General features: G+C 36.9%; 1 protein-coding gene across 1 annotated transcript; it reads left to right on the top strand.

Annotated features, from left to right (window-relative positions):
• Positions 1-1,882: 1,882 nt before the first annotated feature.
• On the top strand, positions 1,883-16,558 carry LOC116295015 (inactive tyrosine-protein kinase 7). Its single transcript, XM_031702713.2, has 10 exons — positions 1,883-2,089; positions 2,549-2,863; positions 7,380-7,658; positions 8,058-8,339; positions 8,672-8,938; positions 9,938-10,213; positions 10,478-10,747; positions 11,007-11,432; positions 11,906-12,276; positions 12,727-16,558. The coding sequence occupies exons 1-10, from the start codon at positions 2,011-2,013 to the stop codon at positions 13,282-13,284; spliced, it is 3,123 nt and encodes a 1,040-aa protein (XP_031558573.2). The 5' UTR covers positions 1,883-2,010; the 3' UTR covers positions 13,285-16,558.
• Positions 16,559-16,561: the final 3 nt, after the last annotated feature.

Consider the following 16,561-nt stretch of genomic DNA (forward strand, 5'->3'; position numbering starts at 1 on the left):
TGGAAGGGGATATTGTTCAGGAACTGGGTAATCTATTCAATAGCCTTTTAATATGCGCAGACCTTCTTTATATGGGGTCGTTAAGTTGTTATGAAATGTTTCGTGTAGTGACGACTCCAGGAACGTCTGTGTAGGAAGCTATCTTCGTAAACTAGGTGAACAGTACAGTACTTTGTCATGCGGTATTTTCCCATTCTATCGATACCCTGAAAGAAACCTCTGTGCTGAAAGTCAGGGCATGGCTAACTGAAAAATCGGCCTGGAATTTAGCGTGCCGGTTCATGAGTCTTGTGAAGCGAGGAAAAAACGCGGAGAACCCGAAAAAGAAAATCTCAAATCGATGGAAAGACCTAACCAGCTCAGTCTACCCGCATGTGGTACTGAGTCCAGGAATCAAACCCGAAGGCCAGAGGTGAGAGACACGGGCCGACTATCGCACGCCACCCTTAATTGATTCATTTTCTCGCAGTTTAGCATGAACCTGCTGCAGTCGTGTAATTTATATTCCAAAGATACCACATGATTTTGTTCATGATCTTCTTGAGAGATCGCGCAACTAAGCGTTCAGCTGTAACAACTAGATTATTGATTGAGGCATAACTAGCCAGTGGAACTTGGGCATGACCGTAGTAGTTCCTTCTGGTGTTCAGTTAGATAGCGACCGTAATCGCTCTCACTATCTAACTGAACACCAGAGGGAACTAATTTCCAAAGGATCGCTTTCGTAGCCAAAACCGTAGTGTAGCATATAGCTTGGGTAATCAGTTTTGGTTTCTTGGAATAAAGAGGTTGTGCATTTCTTTTATTAATTATAAATTTATAACCGACTTAACTCTTCTAATTTCATCACGGTAAAGCCAAGACTATTAACTATGATTTTATGCAGCAGGTGTTTTGTTTCTTGTTGTTGTTGTTCTAGGTGTTTGTTTGTTTGTTTGTTTTTCTCGTAGATATCACTGATAGATATCAGTACTTTGCCATACGACGGCAGCTTCCCTCCCACTCAACAAAAAAAGTGTTGTAGATGAGTAATCTCTTTGGCACTCCCAAACCAATTTCTACTATAAATTACATAAAGAGAAATTTAAGCGTTTATTGGTGCATCGTACAGCTTAGCCGTACCTTTAAAATTTGTCTGATTAAGTGTTCGGCAACTTTTTCTTCTTTTCTTATTCCTAGATATCGCCCATTTGTGTTACCGGTAATTGAACTCTGAGACTCCTCATCTGATTAGTCGGTTGAGTTCTCTTTCTAACTTTCATTATACATACTGTTTACATAGCGGGAAATGTTTCTGACTCATTGTTCGATTGATTTGATTGCGTTATAGACTCAAATCGTTGACCGAATTTGACTCAAACATTGCGAAAATTTCAGGAGGAAACTATGTCAGAGACGTCGTTTCCGTTTCGCTCAATAAAACGCGCCGCTCATGGTATCCGTACCTATGGTCACTCAACCAGAATTTATTCAAATCAAATTGCGTTACACTTTGATGTACGCGTGAACGAACTGTGAACGAATGCGCTAATTTTTCCACTGATACGTGTGTTATAACGACATGAGGTCATGATTCCATCTTCTTTTACCGCGCGCTAACTACGTTTTCATACACCCTTTTTCCGTTGGTTCAAAACAGTATACCCTCAAAACCATCTAACGACAACCACGCTATCCTGCCAACAGGCGGCAACATCTGACTCATCAAAATTTTAATAACAATTTCTTTTCAGTTAATCGGTAATATAAATATGTCTGAGATAATTTTGTGTAAGGGAGAGGGGATTTTAGTTGGTCTTTCATCGAGATGAGAAGGCGTCTGTGATTGGTCAATCCGTAACCGGAAGCGGCTTATGGCTAATAAAGAGTGACAGCACGTGATTTGAGAAGGCAGCAAGCGTTCTATCGATCAGTACCTTGGCTTGAGATCTTCCATGGTGGTGTGAAAGAGTCTTTAATTTTTACACCAATTTACCAGCGATTGCACTCTACTTGAAAGCATCAATTGACATGGAATCGGTGGCGTTATCTCGGCTTTGGCCGCAACAAATCTCTATTTTCTTCTTCTGCTTTTGTTTAGTTTTGTTAGGTGAGTATAACATAGCTCTTCTTATCATTGCCCGGCATTTTTTGTTTTCCGTCTCTTTGAAAAATTCAGACCGTTTTGTCCCTTTTAAAATATTAACCCTATTTAGAAAACTGTTCTTCCCTTAAACTCATCCTTAAAGTTGATGAATGTGCCCTATTTTGATGGTAGATACTGCGAGATGACAGAATAAATTCTGTATGTTGTTGTTGTGTGGTTAAAAAAACAAGAGGCTGGTAGCTTGTCTTTATCAAGCCTTCGAAGTGCAGGGCTTTGACCAAACTCCCTCACTTTAACCTCAAATCTCGTTTCTGATCGAACTGATTACTCTATTTACTATACTCGATTCCTCTTCTGATTAAACACTTTATATTTTTATTTATCTTTAACGTTCTGTATATTTTCTTCGGCGATTGTGTTGCCGTGATACCTGTTGACTGGGTATTCCTGTCTTCTTCGCAGGCTCACTAAAGGAATCTCAAGCTCAAATATCATTTACCGAAGAACCCAAAGCCACGAAAGCTATTGCTGGAAAACCAGTAGATCTAAACTGTAAAGCTACAGCTCCCAGGAAAATAAGATACGTTTGGTTTTTCGAAGGCAGTAAAATTGCTCCCGATGGTTCACGACTGATCATACGAGCCGATGGGACTTTGCATATAGCTAATGTCGACATAGCAGACGCCGGGAATTACCAATGTAGGGCATCATATCGCGATTTGACCGCCGGTAAAAGAATAACCAAAAAAAGCCAGATTGTCGACTTAACAGTATACGGTAAGTAAATCCATGAAGATGTTATATTATACTTTGGATTCAATGTTATTTAGCTTGGTGTCATGCATTGTTGAGGGTGCAGTTTTATTCTTTTGAAGTACGTATCGAGCTTGCCTGACCCTAGAGCAAACCAAGGCAGACTTGTGTTTGCTCACTAGCCCACCAAAAGAAATTTAATCACAAAGTGTTCTTTTTAAGCATTGCGCAGCCGATGATTGTGTATGCCGCGATCTAGAAACATCATAAATTATGTTACAATTCAATTAATTTGAAAGGTATTTTTTGGTATACATGAAGTTTTGATTATTCTTTTCACGGGTCATGCTCGTCGAATTATTCCATTCTTACCAAAGAACTCGGCTTAAAAGACACTTAAGTAAAGACCCTAGGTTCTGATTCATCCTCACACGATTAGAAGATAATAGAAGGAAAGCGCTAATCATAAAGTTGCGGTGAAGCTTTCTTAGTTACGCCCTAGCAGGCTCCGCTCGTGTGTTAAATCAGAAGTGCTTCGATATTACAATTTGGCTACCGTCTCAATATCATCGTTTCTTAACATTTAACCTTATTTATTTATACAAAGCTATGAGAATTTATTGTCTTGCGATTTATGGCCTAAATTAACTCAGTGAAAGCTTTTTGGGATTTTTGTTACAGCTGATAAATATATAACAGTGTGATCCTTTAGCAACGTTAACTAAAGCTCAATTATTCAAAACCTCCCTTCCTGGAGTTTTGTCTGTTAGGGCTTTTTTAAATGCATATGGCCATAAGCTTTGTCTAGCCAGCTTGGTTTGTTTGATATTCACAGTTCACAGTTTTTTTTTTTCTTTTGAAGATTTAGTCATAAAGAATATCTTTTTGATGGCACCTTTAGGGTTTTGTGAAATAGATTGATCATGCTGTGGTTACTATGCTGTGATTTCACATTGTTCATATGTTAATTAAATAAAAGTTTTATGGCTATTGAGTCTGAGACAGCAAGACCAGTCTTTATCTAAGGTTCATTAGCATTGCAAAATAAATGAAATCACATGTTTAGGTACAATGTTATCAGCTGACACCAATTCACATTTGGTCATAAAATAATGGTCTGTTCGTGAATGGAAAATTGCTCTCTCAAATGTTAGGCTATTCCTCGTGCCAAGACGCAAACAGTATTATCGAGAAAACCTACTTATCATTTTGGTCGGGAATCGAATTTGAGTTATATTAGCCCCATTTTTCATTCATAACCTGATTTTCTTGGCCATGATTCCAAGGGCTAGTAATCTATTTAGCGGTAATATAATAATTAGTGACATTAGGTATTGACAAACAAGGATAAAATTAACTGTTTTGTGAAGTATTTCATTTTGAAATAACTATACTTGATTTCTTGAAGCAAAGATATCAATTACAATCTGTGTGGAAAAAGTTTCCAAGAAGAGTTTGTGGATTTTTAAATTGAAACATAGGATATTTAAATAAAGACCTTGTTTGCCAATCAAGTAACTCTGTTGGCTACTAGGTACATCTATGGGCTTAAAACACATCTGCCCAAGGACATCATATGTCTGTATAAACAAAGTGGTCTATGAAAGGAAACATCAACTGTCTTACTTTCTGATTTGCTTTTATTTAATAGAAGAAGGCTGACACTTTGGTTTTATTTCAAAACAATCTTTTTTATTTATATCAATATAGATTCGATTTTTATGATTTAAGAACAAAAATTACAAGTATTAAAAATAGAGATTAGGGAAAACAAGAAAAATAACTTTATGTGTTGCAAATTCTAAATGCTTTTTGGTGAGAAACGTTTGCACTAGAACTCTGAAAAGCTGTTACTTATTGAAAAGTATGGCTTCTACGTAACACTCTAGCTAGTACTGAACTTCACATATTGGATATTTACAGTATCTTTTAATCTATCTCAAGGTAGCAAGAAGCATATTGTACATGAAAAAAATATGAATTTTTCAATTTAGTTACCTCAAAATAATTAATGATAAAAATAAAATCATGCAAAACAGATATTATAATGAATTATATTCTCAAACGCTCTATTACAAAGGTTTTTTGTTATTGCTATTATTGCTTGTTAGTGAAATATTCAGACCTCTTGGATTGCTTGTTGTATTATTCATGCTGGGAAGGGATTTGTGAGTCATGACTTTTGAAATTTTTTTGCTTTAGAGAAAAATGACTCCAAAGAGGTCACTTATCAAATGACATAGTTTAAGTGTTTTGTGGTGGGATTAATACCAACACTTATCAAAAACCAAAAAAACCTTAAGTTAATTCTGGAACAAAGTGCAAGTTCATGCAATCTTAATGATTTTCTTATGAATGTTTATCCAGCTTTTTTGGCTCTTAGTAATCATTTTTCATGGACACTCCAAGACTCCACATAATACCTTAACTTGTTTTGAGATCAAATAAGTGTATTTTCTGAGACTATACAATCACCGAGCTTTAGAGACTGAAATTCCATTGATAACTTTTCACCCTTGCAGGGTATCAATAATCTATAGACATAAATTTGTCTTTATTAATCAGATTATTGCTCTAGGTAGATTGAAACCTTTTGAAATGAAAAATATATATCTGTCAGTTTTTCTTGGTTGTTATCCTATGCTTATACTCCTTACCCTTGACCTGAGTTTGTTGATTCGTGGAGAATGCTTGAGCTAAGCTGGTAATGATGACAAACAGCCTTGCCAAGTATGCAACTCAAGGACTACCAAGAAATTAGATATAGCAATATTTCTACCACAGTGGGCCACTCTTCGAGATGCGTTACCATGATTAGGTAACCTTTAGTGGTATCTCAGGCATTTAATCCTTGAATGAATTCTCCATTCTCCATTCTCCATTCTCCATTCTCCATTCTCCTTGATTTGAGATGTATGGTATTCTTTTTTATTTCTTTGATCAGAATTTGTCCCTCAAAGCATTTTGACCTGACAGCTAGCTATATTTCAAATTAAATTTTCGTAACAATGCTGTATATAAACTGAAAACTAGTTTTTGTCAACTTAGATTATATAATGTTTCCTCGGCCAACAGGAGTCCCTTGAATACAAATCTAAAATTGACCTTTATTTTACACACTTCTAAAATTTAAAATTTATTTTCATTGTGGGATTATAATAAATGATAGCTGTTATTAATTTGTCACGCCATTGAGGTAGAAGGATCTTGTCATTTCGACTGCAATTTGCTTGTCTCTATCAATGGCATAGACTGGATGGTCCTGGTTAAATAAAAGTTATGTTACACACTTGTATATAAAATGATACTAGCAGCAGCATACAGTAACCTTTATAATATTTGACCAAAAGAGAAATGCATGGATCATTAACTATTTGAAGCCATGTTATATGAATTAATAAATGATATCTTAACTCTAATTAAAAGTGTAAAATGATATGGCATTCTTTTCATATATTTTTTGTTATATTGTGTTTCGAACTTGTGCAAAAACATGACTTTTAAGAATGAGGAAATGTATAAGGACATCGATCATAAGGATATTGTCTTGGTTATTTAAGAATTATGTCAATAAAAACTAAATCTTGAATACTTGTGCTGGGTCATAAACTTAAACTGCTGTGTTAAGTTAATGTGGAATTAGCATACAGTTTAAATTCATTTTCAAATTAAGAACTGGCTCCTAAAGTTTATTGCTTATAGCTAGAGTTCTAGCTTTGTTTTGAATAGAAGCAATATATTTCTTGTAATTGGCCTTGATTAGAATCTCTTCAGCTTATCAACTTGAAAGTATTAATTTGCTCCTTTGTAAGGTCTGCTTGTAGAGTTGCAGCAACACTTTCACTTATCTAGAGACATTATACTTTATATTGGCTGCATTCAATAGCTACAGTTTGAATACATTAATTGTCAAATCATGGGGCTAAAACCGTTAGACTTGATAACATTTATAGAGTAAATTCATGTGTAAAAATTTGTTACATTGATTGCTGACTTCTTGCAATAAATTGACGTAGTATACAAACAAAAAGAAAAGAAATTAAAAGCAGTTATATTGAATTGAGAGCAAACGAGATAAATTTATGTAATAATATATTTATATTTCATGGTCAAAGTGCAACTTGCAAGAGTAAGACCACATTTAGGTATTTGTGTACTTCTGTGCACTGCTTTTTTGTTGCCAAACAAGCTTTAAAAATTAACACATCTTTGGTAAAACCAGCCAGCTTTGCATTGGAGTTTAATAGTTAAGCATACAAAAGCTTGTGCATAAAAGTACATGTGAATACTTTATCGTCGGAAATACGTTAGGATCTTTTTTCTGTAATATAAAGTTGGCAGGGTGAATGTTACATATAGGTCAGCCATGTTGGTTGAAGATAACAAAGAATTCTTCTTATCTTTGCTTGTTAGGTAAACCAACATGACGGCACTGTTTCATGAATCGTTATTTATATCTCATGGGATATTTGATTGATGTAGTTGCTCCCTAAAAATGGATAATCAAGCGGTTAACGTTCTCCTTGTTTTTTTCCTTTAGATTTATGTTCCTCCATAATGTTAACAAGTTCTCCATCAGGGCCAGTATTTCCCACTGGATCTACTTTTACCCTCAAATGTAAATGTCCCTCAACTCCCAGTGCTACAACTGTGTGGACTAAAGACAGCACTCCAGTAACATCCGGAGGCCAAATTACTTTAAATGGCAACAAACTCATTATAAAAAATCCAACCACTTCAGATTCAGGAAAATATGAATGCAGTGTTTCTAATAATGCTGGGACGAGAAACAGTTCTGCAATTGATGTACAATTTATGAGTAAGTATTGAGTAATTGCGAAATTAATTTTATGAAGGTAAAGAAAGGAGCCAGCTGTACAATGCCTCAATAAGTTAGTAATACACCAGGGCCCAGTTAGACAAAGGGTGGGCAGAGCTATCTGATGGATAAATCTTATCCAGTGGATAAATTTATTGGATAATAGCATCACTTTATCCACTGAATAAGGATTGATCAATAGGATAGCACTATCCAACATATTAACCGTTATCCAGTGGATAAGTTGATGCTGTTATACAATAAATTTATCCACTGGATAAGAGTTATCCGTTGAATAGCATTATGTTGGCTAGCCACCCCATTCAATTCACGTCCTGGATTTGCCCCTGGGTTATTATATCAAATAAAGTACTGAAAATATTTTTGTTCAATTTTCAGAACTGGTGGAACCGACATTTGATGTAAAGCCTAAAGGCGTTACTGAAGCAGTAGATCAGTCTGTGTTACTAGACTGCAAAGCATCTGGGAAACCACAGCCTACTATACAGTGGTACTTTGAAACCCAAAACACAGCTCTGTCCAACACTTCAATATACACTGTCTTTAGTAATGGCTCCTTATTAATCAAGAAGATTGGAAATGATGAATTTGGGAATTATAAGTGTGAAGCTAAGAACATAGCTAACAGTAAAACAGTTGTTGCAGCTGTTTTAAAAGCATGTAAGTATCAGAGTAATACATTTGTATTAGTATTCAAGAGTAGATTTTGAATGACTGCAACAAAGGCAAACACAAAGCACTTTCCTTGCAGAATTGATGACATTATTTAAACTACAGTAGCAATGGTTCATGCATTCACCATATTATTTTACACAAGAGAGGACCAATATTCAATGTATCTACTAATATTCTTCTAACATAAATTGATTGGCAAAAAAGAAACAATGCTCAGGGGAATGACATGTACATGTGGTGTAAGATGTCTAAAAGTTTGACTATAAAATTCCCTGTACTGTTTGATTGACAAGATTTCAATTTTCTATCACTTCTAGACATCAAGAACATTCGTTTCCGAAGAGATATAGAGTATGCCGAAGTAGGCAAAGAGTTCCTATTGGATTGCAAGGCACCTGGTGACCCTAAGCCATCAGTGACATGGCTAAATGCAGATGGAGGACCACTTCCAGCAAGTTATGATGTCAAAGATGCTATGACTTTAAGAAATAAGATGGTTAAGGTGACTGATAGTGCAAACTTTACTTGTACTGCTAAGAATGTGGCTGGCAATCGATCTTCTGATGTGCAAGTGATTGCCTCAGGTAAGATTAATTAATTGCTCACACTCAGTGGGAGGCCAAACCTTGATACAGCCAAACAGCAGATGGATTCTACCGAAATGCTCTCAAGGGGAGGATTTAAGATATGATCACTTGGGGATTTGTAATATATATATATATACATACATGTATACGTATATATGTGTGTATATATAGATCTCCATATGTATATATATATATGTATGTGTATAATTTATAATTATTATTATTTATTATCATATATATATACATATAGGGGCTTTTTTGTGATAGAAGGTAAGTAAACGCACTAAATAATGATAAAAATCCCTTTTTCTTGCAAGAAATATATTCTTAGTAGATATCTAAAGTAGATTTCTGCTATTAACTAGCCAAGAAGAGAAAAAATATGGTATTTTTTTGCACAACGATGTGAAGACCTACGAAGTGTTTGGTCTTGTTTTGCTGTCTTCATGACCTCAAAACATACAATATTTTTCCTCTTCCTGGTGAATGAATAGCAAAAATCTACTTAAAATATCTTCTTTTTAAAGTATAGTTCTTGCAAGAAAAATGCACTTTTAAAGAATGAAGTTGAAAAATACTTGAAAAGTTTTGAAAAAAAAGTCGTCTTGAGGGCATGACGCATATAGGCGCATAGTCATTTTAGAATAAATCAAATTCTTTTTAGTTTAGTTTAGTTTAGTTTAGTTTAGTTTAGTTTAGTTTATTTGTCACAATATAAACATATACATTTTATAAAACTTGAGACATACAAATTTTGTGACTGGCGAAGAAAACAGAACTTTCGTCCCAATTGATATTCCCTCTCCATACAATTTACATACAGTACAAACATGATTAACATTAAAATTGATGAGGAAAAACACAATAATAAAAGAAAAACATAAAAATTTATCAAAATTCAAATTCAAAAGACTTTAAGGTGGTAAGTAATGTTTCATTTTGGAAGCAAAATGGGTGGTCCCAAGTTCCCTTAATTAATGTAATTCCTGTTTGCAGTGTACCCAAAATTTACCACAAATCCCCAAGACATGTTAGTGGAAGAGAATAAAAAAGTGGTACTCAAGTGTGCTGCAAAGAGTCGACCCCCATCACGTATTTCTTGGAGAAAATATAATGAGAGAGTTCTAGCTGATGGAAGTAATACCATTATTAACGAGGGAACGCTGACTATCAACAAAGTAGAACACATGGACTCTGGAATGTACCAGTGTGTGGCAAGACATCCTAGCTCCAAGTCAGAGAGTAGTCGTAGAGCAAACTTAACAGTTTTAGGTAAGATTTCAACTACTGTATCAGTAGAGCTCTTTACCTTGGGTGTAATATTTTCCCATTTCAGACCACTTGTCATTCCTTAGATTATTATTTTTTTGTTTAACGGTTGCGCTACCTTGGGTTCCAGAGGGATTTTTCCCACGGATTTATTGAGATCGGCGAAGCCGCGAATCGGAGTGCAATTCAAACGAATAATCTTATGTATACCCGAAGCAAAACCAAGACCTTCTCACTTTTTTTGTTATTTTTTATCTTTTTCGCCAGCTGCTGTAAGATTAGCAGATTTTCACAAAATTGATCACAAATTTAAAATGGGAACAAACGACTCCAAGATCTACTGTTTCTTCACGGGACATCCACCCATCTCGGTCACCTGGAAGAAAATCGGCTCCAAAAAGTTCCCCAAGACAACCGTTCCTAATGGAGAACAGATATCATTTAAAGATATGAAGATGTCTGATGGAGGAATCTATTCGTGTACTGGCTCCAATGCGTTTAGTAGCGTCACGGCGCTAGTTAACGTCTCAGTATACAGTAAGTAACAATGCAATGATTTGTTTATCTATTTCTAACGTCTCAGTATACAGTAAGTAAGAATGCAATGATCTATTTATGTTTCCGATCAAAGTCCGTGTTTGATCCATCTGCCTGCAGGTTAGACATGATAGAATGTTTGTTTATTGATTAGCGTTTTTATCAGGTACTGTATGTTTAGTCTTGAGAAACCGAGTCAAACAAATCCCAGGCGCGAGCTCCACAAACGTGATACGAGATTCTTTTGGGTTTATTTCAGTTTACCCTGAATTCGTGCTTAAACCCAAGAACACCACTGCCATCATCGAAGAATCCGTCTGGCTTCACTGCAACGCGTCCGGTTACCCCAAACCAAAGATCAGCTGGGGAAGAGAAAAACATGGTGGAGACAAGCTAAACAAAGAGCGATTCCATAAGTTCGAGAATGGTACCCTCCACATCGAGAATATACAGCCCGGTGATCAAGGCAGATATTATTGTATAGCAGCCAATAAAGCAAGCTTCAGGCAGATAACTATCTCACTTTGGGTGATCAAACCTCCTGCTGCTGTGGCTTATACGACGAATACGATGGGCCGTACGATTGGGATAGCTGTTGGTTGTGCTGTTGCTTATATAGTACTGGTTGTTGGGCTTATGATATACTGTAAGAGTCGCCGAGCGAGGCAACAGAAGAGAGAACAACGTAAGTAATTGTCTCATGGTAATAAAACAAACTGAGAATGCCGTGTCCCGTGGCCTCGTCTCTCACCTCTGGGGGATCCCCTCCGTAGGAGTTTTCTCCTGTTTTACTCCCTCCTCAAAAGACATGCTGAATTTTAAATCAAGCTGAGCTGGTTAGCCGTGCCCTCACATAGATCAGTCCAGAGGTTGTTTCAGGGTTTGATCTGTGAGATAGCCATGCTCTGACTTAGATCAGCCCAGAGGTTGTTTCAGGGTTCAATCTGTGAGTTAGCCTTGCCCTGACTTAGATCAGCCCAGAGGTTGTTTCATGGTTCGTCTGAGAGTTAACCGTGCCCTGACTTAGATCAGTCCAGGGATTGTTTCAGGGTTTGATAAAATGTTTTCTTGTGCCAAAATCAAATGATTGTAATATCTTATTGTACATAATATCTTATATATCTTTTCTTATATTTTTCTTATGGTTTGGTTTTCCAGTGACTGTAGTTGCAGCTCACGATCTTGAAAACTGCGATGAAAATCCAGAGATGGCTCTCCAGCCAATCAACGGCAAACTTGGCAGCTACCATAAAATGGAATTCCCGCGTCACGATCTGGAAGCGCTGCGCACCCTGGGTAACGGTTCGTACGGGCGCGCATTCCTGGCACGAGCCAGTGGAATCAAAGACGGTGAAAGAGAGACCATGGTTGTGGTCAAGTCTTTGATAGCGAAGGATGATATCATCAAGGAAGACTTTCGGCGAGAGATGAGTGCGTTGGTAGATATGGACAACCCACATGTTCTGTCGTTATTGGGTGTGTGTAGGGAGATGGATCCGCTGTATATGATCTTTGAATCCTTGGAAAAGGTATGTGTCTTATTTATTTATTCATTCATTCATTCATTCATTCATCCATTCATTCATTTATTTTATTTATTTGTTTATTTATTTATGTATTTGTTTATTTATTTATTTATTTTTTGCAAAATCAATTTCGGGTTTCAAAAACAGAACATAGAAGCTGAGAGCGAAATGGTACACAGGAATAGTACGTTAACGAGAGATATCAATAGGGATAGAAATGAAAAAACAAAATAAAATGACTGTGTATCTCATTAAATCAATACATCAATAGTTATCATGTGGTTAAGACATGCAAAATGTATCTACCCATAATCCCTGCCGGTCTTAGTTATGTTTGGGATTTTTAAGTGACTATGATATAAACCGCTATGCGCTATACTTTTCTTCTTTCATGCCGACCTGTATTTACCTAACCGCACTTTGTGCTTATCTGCGTTTTCGTTCTCACCACAGGGTGACCTTAAGCAGTATCTTCTCTCATGTTACGACAATGGTCGCAGTACCATCAACTCAAGCCAGAAACTCTCCATGTGTTCAGACATCGTCTCCGGCATGGCATACCTCGCCGCAAACAACTTCATCCACAAAGATGTTGCTGCAAGAAACTGTATGGTCACTAAAGACTTGCAAGTCAAGATCGGATTCCTGAGCCTTAGCTACGACCTGTACAGCAGCGAGTATTACAGATTTAATAATATTCTTATTCCTTTGCGGTGGATGGCACCTGAAGCCATCTTCAACGACGACTTCACAGAGAAAAGCGATGTCTGGTCATTTGGGGTAGTTTCCTGGGAAATTTACACGTTGGGACGGACACCATACGAAAACCGTTCGGATGAGGAAGTTCTTAAATGCGTCAAAGGTGACCTTCGCCTCTCTAAGCCGGATAATTGTCCTGACAGCGTCGCCAGTGTTATGACCAAATGCTGGGAAGATGATCCTGATAATAGACCGACATTCGAGAAAATATACGCTGAAATATCTGAAGTAGCAGTCGACAGCCACGTATGATTACCAAGCTAAAACCAAACAATTTATGTGGACTCCAAATATATAGAAGATAACAAGTCCTGGCCTGGTTATATTCTTAGTATTTGACTATACGTAACAGAGGTGTGGACGATTGCTAAAAGCTGCATCTCGTGAGATAACAACGCGAGAGATTGGCAAGATAATCCACTTACAAACTTTGCAGTCAGTACACTTGAAGTGTAAGAGGGGTTTAGATATAGCTCGGAAGTTGTAAAGCTAAACCTCAGATTCCAGTACTCCGGTACCAAGTCAAGTCGACTAGATGACATGGGTTGGTAAACAAGGAGAAAAAGAACTCGTAATAAGGACAGAAACAAAACAAGATGGTCTGTTCTAGTATTATTATTATTATTTTATTTTTGAATCAATGCTTTTAACTATATATTTTTTAGTGGGTTCTACTGGTTTTGACCTTGCACACTTAGCGTAACATTCAATTCCTATTCACTTCTTTCGCATACCCATAATACTTTGCGGCTTGGGGGAGGGGACTGGGAAAACTGAAGGCTGATCAGACAATGTTGAAAATACCTCGTTTGATATCCAAATATTAAACAAGAAACAGAAAGAGATAGAAGGAGTTTAAATATTTCTAGGTAAGATAATACACTTTTTGTAACACCATGGCTTTTGATGTACTGGACGCTTAAGATTAACTCAGAATGAAATGCTAATCAATATTGTACAGACAAAAGCAGGAATAGTGTGCATTCAGTGGAAAAGCGTTTCATTTTGGGACACTGTTTTGATAGGTTACCCCAAGCCGCAAAGCATTGTGTGCATGTGAGAGATGCGCATGCGCGAAAAGTTAACTTAACACCACAACAAATTACCACGAAAAATTTGCTACGGAGTACACCTGTAGCCCTTTTTAGTTTTAGATTAAAGATTTGTTTTATATGTTTATTCTTAGTTGTAGTTTTTTGCGCTCCTTAACATGCCTTGGATTTAGAAGCTTATGAAGAGGCCTACGCATAGATTGAAGGATGTAGCGAAGATATTTTCTTTAATTATGAATATTTTAATAGCAGAATAAAATAACATTAAGTGAAATTTCATTCTTAGATAGCCAAAATTAGAATAAATCATTCAATGCTTAGTGAGTCGAGAAGTGAAAATGTTAGTACTGTACAAACTGCCGTTCTATGGCTCTCAGATGATTAACTGGCTTCCGTTTTCTAGTGAATTTGATTGGCTGAGATCGAATACCATTTGAAAGTCAAAGAACCGCACGTTTCCCGCTCGAAAAAAATGCTGTTGTCAATGTATTGTTATCCTACACTGGCTGGTGTCTGAAACAACCCCAAGGGTCTGTCTGTCTGTCTGTATATTTAGTGAAGTTCGTGGCTAGTCATGTGTAGAACAAGGTTCGACTTTTTGATTAATTACCTTACTTTTGAATGTGCCTGCTCTTGGTCGAAATAGAGGCTACGCTCCGTAACGTGGTGGCAATCATGTGGGGAGGCACGGCAGTGGAGCCTTTTTCCCTGGATTCCTGGATCTTTCGTAAATCAGAGTATACCAGACTGATTCTATATTGTTCCTGCTCCCTGTCATGGCTGCCATCACGTGACGGTGCAAAGCCTCTGTGGATACTAATAAATAATACTAAAGAAGGTCGACTGGGGTGCCTGTGTCATTGGCAATCTAATTGTTAAGTGTATGTTAGGGGAGGGGAGGGATGATTTGTAAATATTGGTAGGAATTAAAGTGTGCTACCATTTGGCATTTCTAGAGACCACACCCATGTCATTAGAGTGCGTTGACTTGGAAACTAAATATTAACGGCATGTTTAAGTTTTTATTCACTGAATAAAGTAGATCAAAATTCCGGCTGTCGGTGCATGAAATATTGAAGTCTAATTATGGCCTTAAAATAACTAAAAAGATCTTTATTTTTTTGCTCTTACATGTATTTAACTTGAGTCTTATTATTATAAACTGCAGTTTTTATCTAGTATCGATTCCAAAATATCAGGAATTCTTGTGTACATCGTTGGCGGAGATACGTGTAGAAAACTCACTGCGCATGCCCGGAAGTTCGGCGGGGAAACTCGTACGAAAAATGGAAAATTTTTCTAGTTTCCTTGGGGGGTGGAAAGTATGCGAAAAAGGAGCGGCTAATATAACTTACTACTGTTCATCTGTGCTCTCATTCTTGAACTAGGTTCAAATTATTGATCTTATTTTGAATATTACTCTGGACGCTCACTTCGAACTTTTAAGATCACTTCAAATACAAAGCTAAAGATTATCATTTAAGGAATTTAAAACTATATAGGTTAATATATCTTTTCTATCACTAATACGCCGGTATACAGCTAAATATTCTACTACTTCTACTGAGAAATAAGTGGGAGTTAAGTTCATAGGGATTGCGTTGTTAAGTTTATGGGAGAATTCGGTCTTAACAATGTTAGAAGAAGAAAAGAGTTTTATCAGAAAGCGCAATAGCTTCTTATTGTATAATTAGCTTGAAAAAGAGGTTTTAAGGATTCCACTAACAGCCTAGTTTTCAAGCTAGATCCAGTATTCACGTCCTAGGATAGGTGCGCAAAAGGTCTGGGGCGCTAATCCATCTTGTATATAAAGTGCATGTTAGTTAATGATTTAGTTTTGTACCAAACTAATCCGATCAAACGAACTGTAAAATTCTTCACTATGAATAGTCCCTTTCACAGATTCCAGCACCATCTTGAAAGGTAGTCGTGCCTTTGCACCCACGTGATACGAACGGTGAGCTCCCAATGATAGTAGAGACTTCTTTCTATTAACACCTTGAACAATTATTCACGTCTCTATCATTGCAAGCAGACCGTTCGTCTCGCTTCGATGCAAGGCACGGCTACCTTTCAAGATGGCGCAGGGAACTGTGAAGGGAACTATTAAAATGATATATATCGAATTAAAGGCTTTAGGACTCATTAAATTCGCCCAAAGGCGCTTTTTACCGTGGAACCTTTGCTGAACCTTGTGCGCAGCGCGCGGCTCGCGAGAGGTGATGCACGGTACAACGTAGTTGCTTCCAGATTCACGATGCCGCTCCACATAAATTTCAGCAATATGTTTCGCTGTGTTGCAGACTCTTAAAGATACTAGCTAGCCGAAGTCGGTGTAGTTTCATCGTTGGGACATGCCATCATCGTTCAAATAGAAATACTATATCTAGTTTTGTAAAAGATATGTATGATACTTAGGACTAAAAGAATTTAGAAGTGCATGCGTGGTAATGCTAATAAAAATATTCCACACAGCT

This window comes from Actinia tenebrosa, unplaced genomic scaffold (genome assembly GCF_029948245.1).
Source record: "Actinia tenebrosa isolate PJP-AT-01 unplaced genomic scaffold, QUT_ActTen_1.0 PGA_scaffold8__29_contigs__length_14323225, whole genome shotgun sequence".
Classification (NCBI taxonomy): Eukaryota; Metazoa; Cnidaria; class Anthozoa; order Actiniaria; family Actiniidae; genus Actinia; species Actinia tenebrosa.

What these genes read in the sequence shown, in the direction of transcription:
- LOC116295015 (XM_031702713.2), top strand. Translation starts at nt 2,011, where the DNA reads ATGGAATCGGTGGCGTTATCTCGGCTTTGGCCGCAACAAATCTCTATT. An exon ending in TGTCGACTTAACAGTATACG is followed by an intron (nt 2,864 to 7,379) that starts GTAAGTAAATCC and finishes TTTTTCCTTTAG; the next exon opens with ATTTATGTTCCTCCATAATG. An exon ending in TGCAGCTGTTTTAAAAGCAT is followed by an intron (nt 8,340 to 8,671) that starts GTAAGTATCAGA and finishes TATCACTTCTAG; the next exon opens with ACATCAAGAACATTCGTTTC.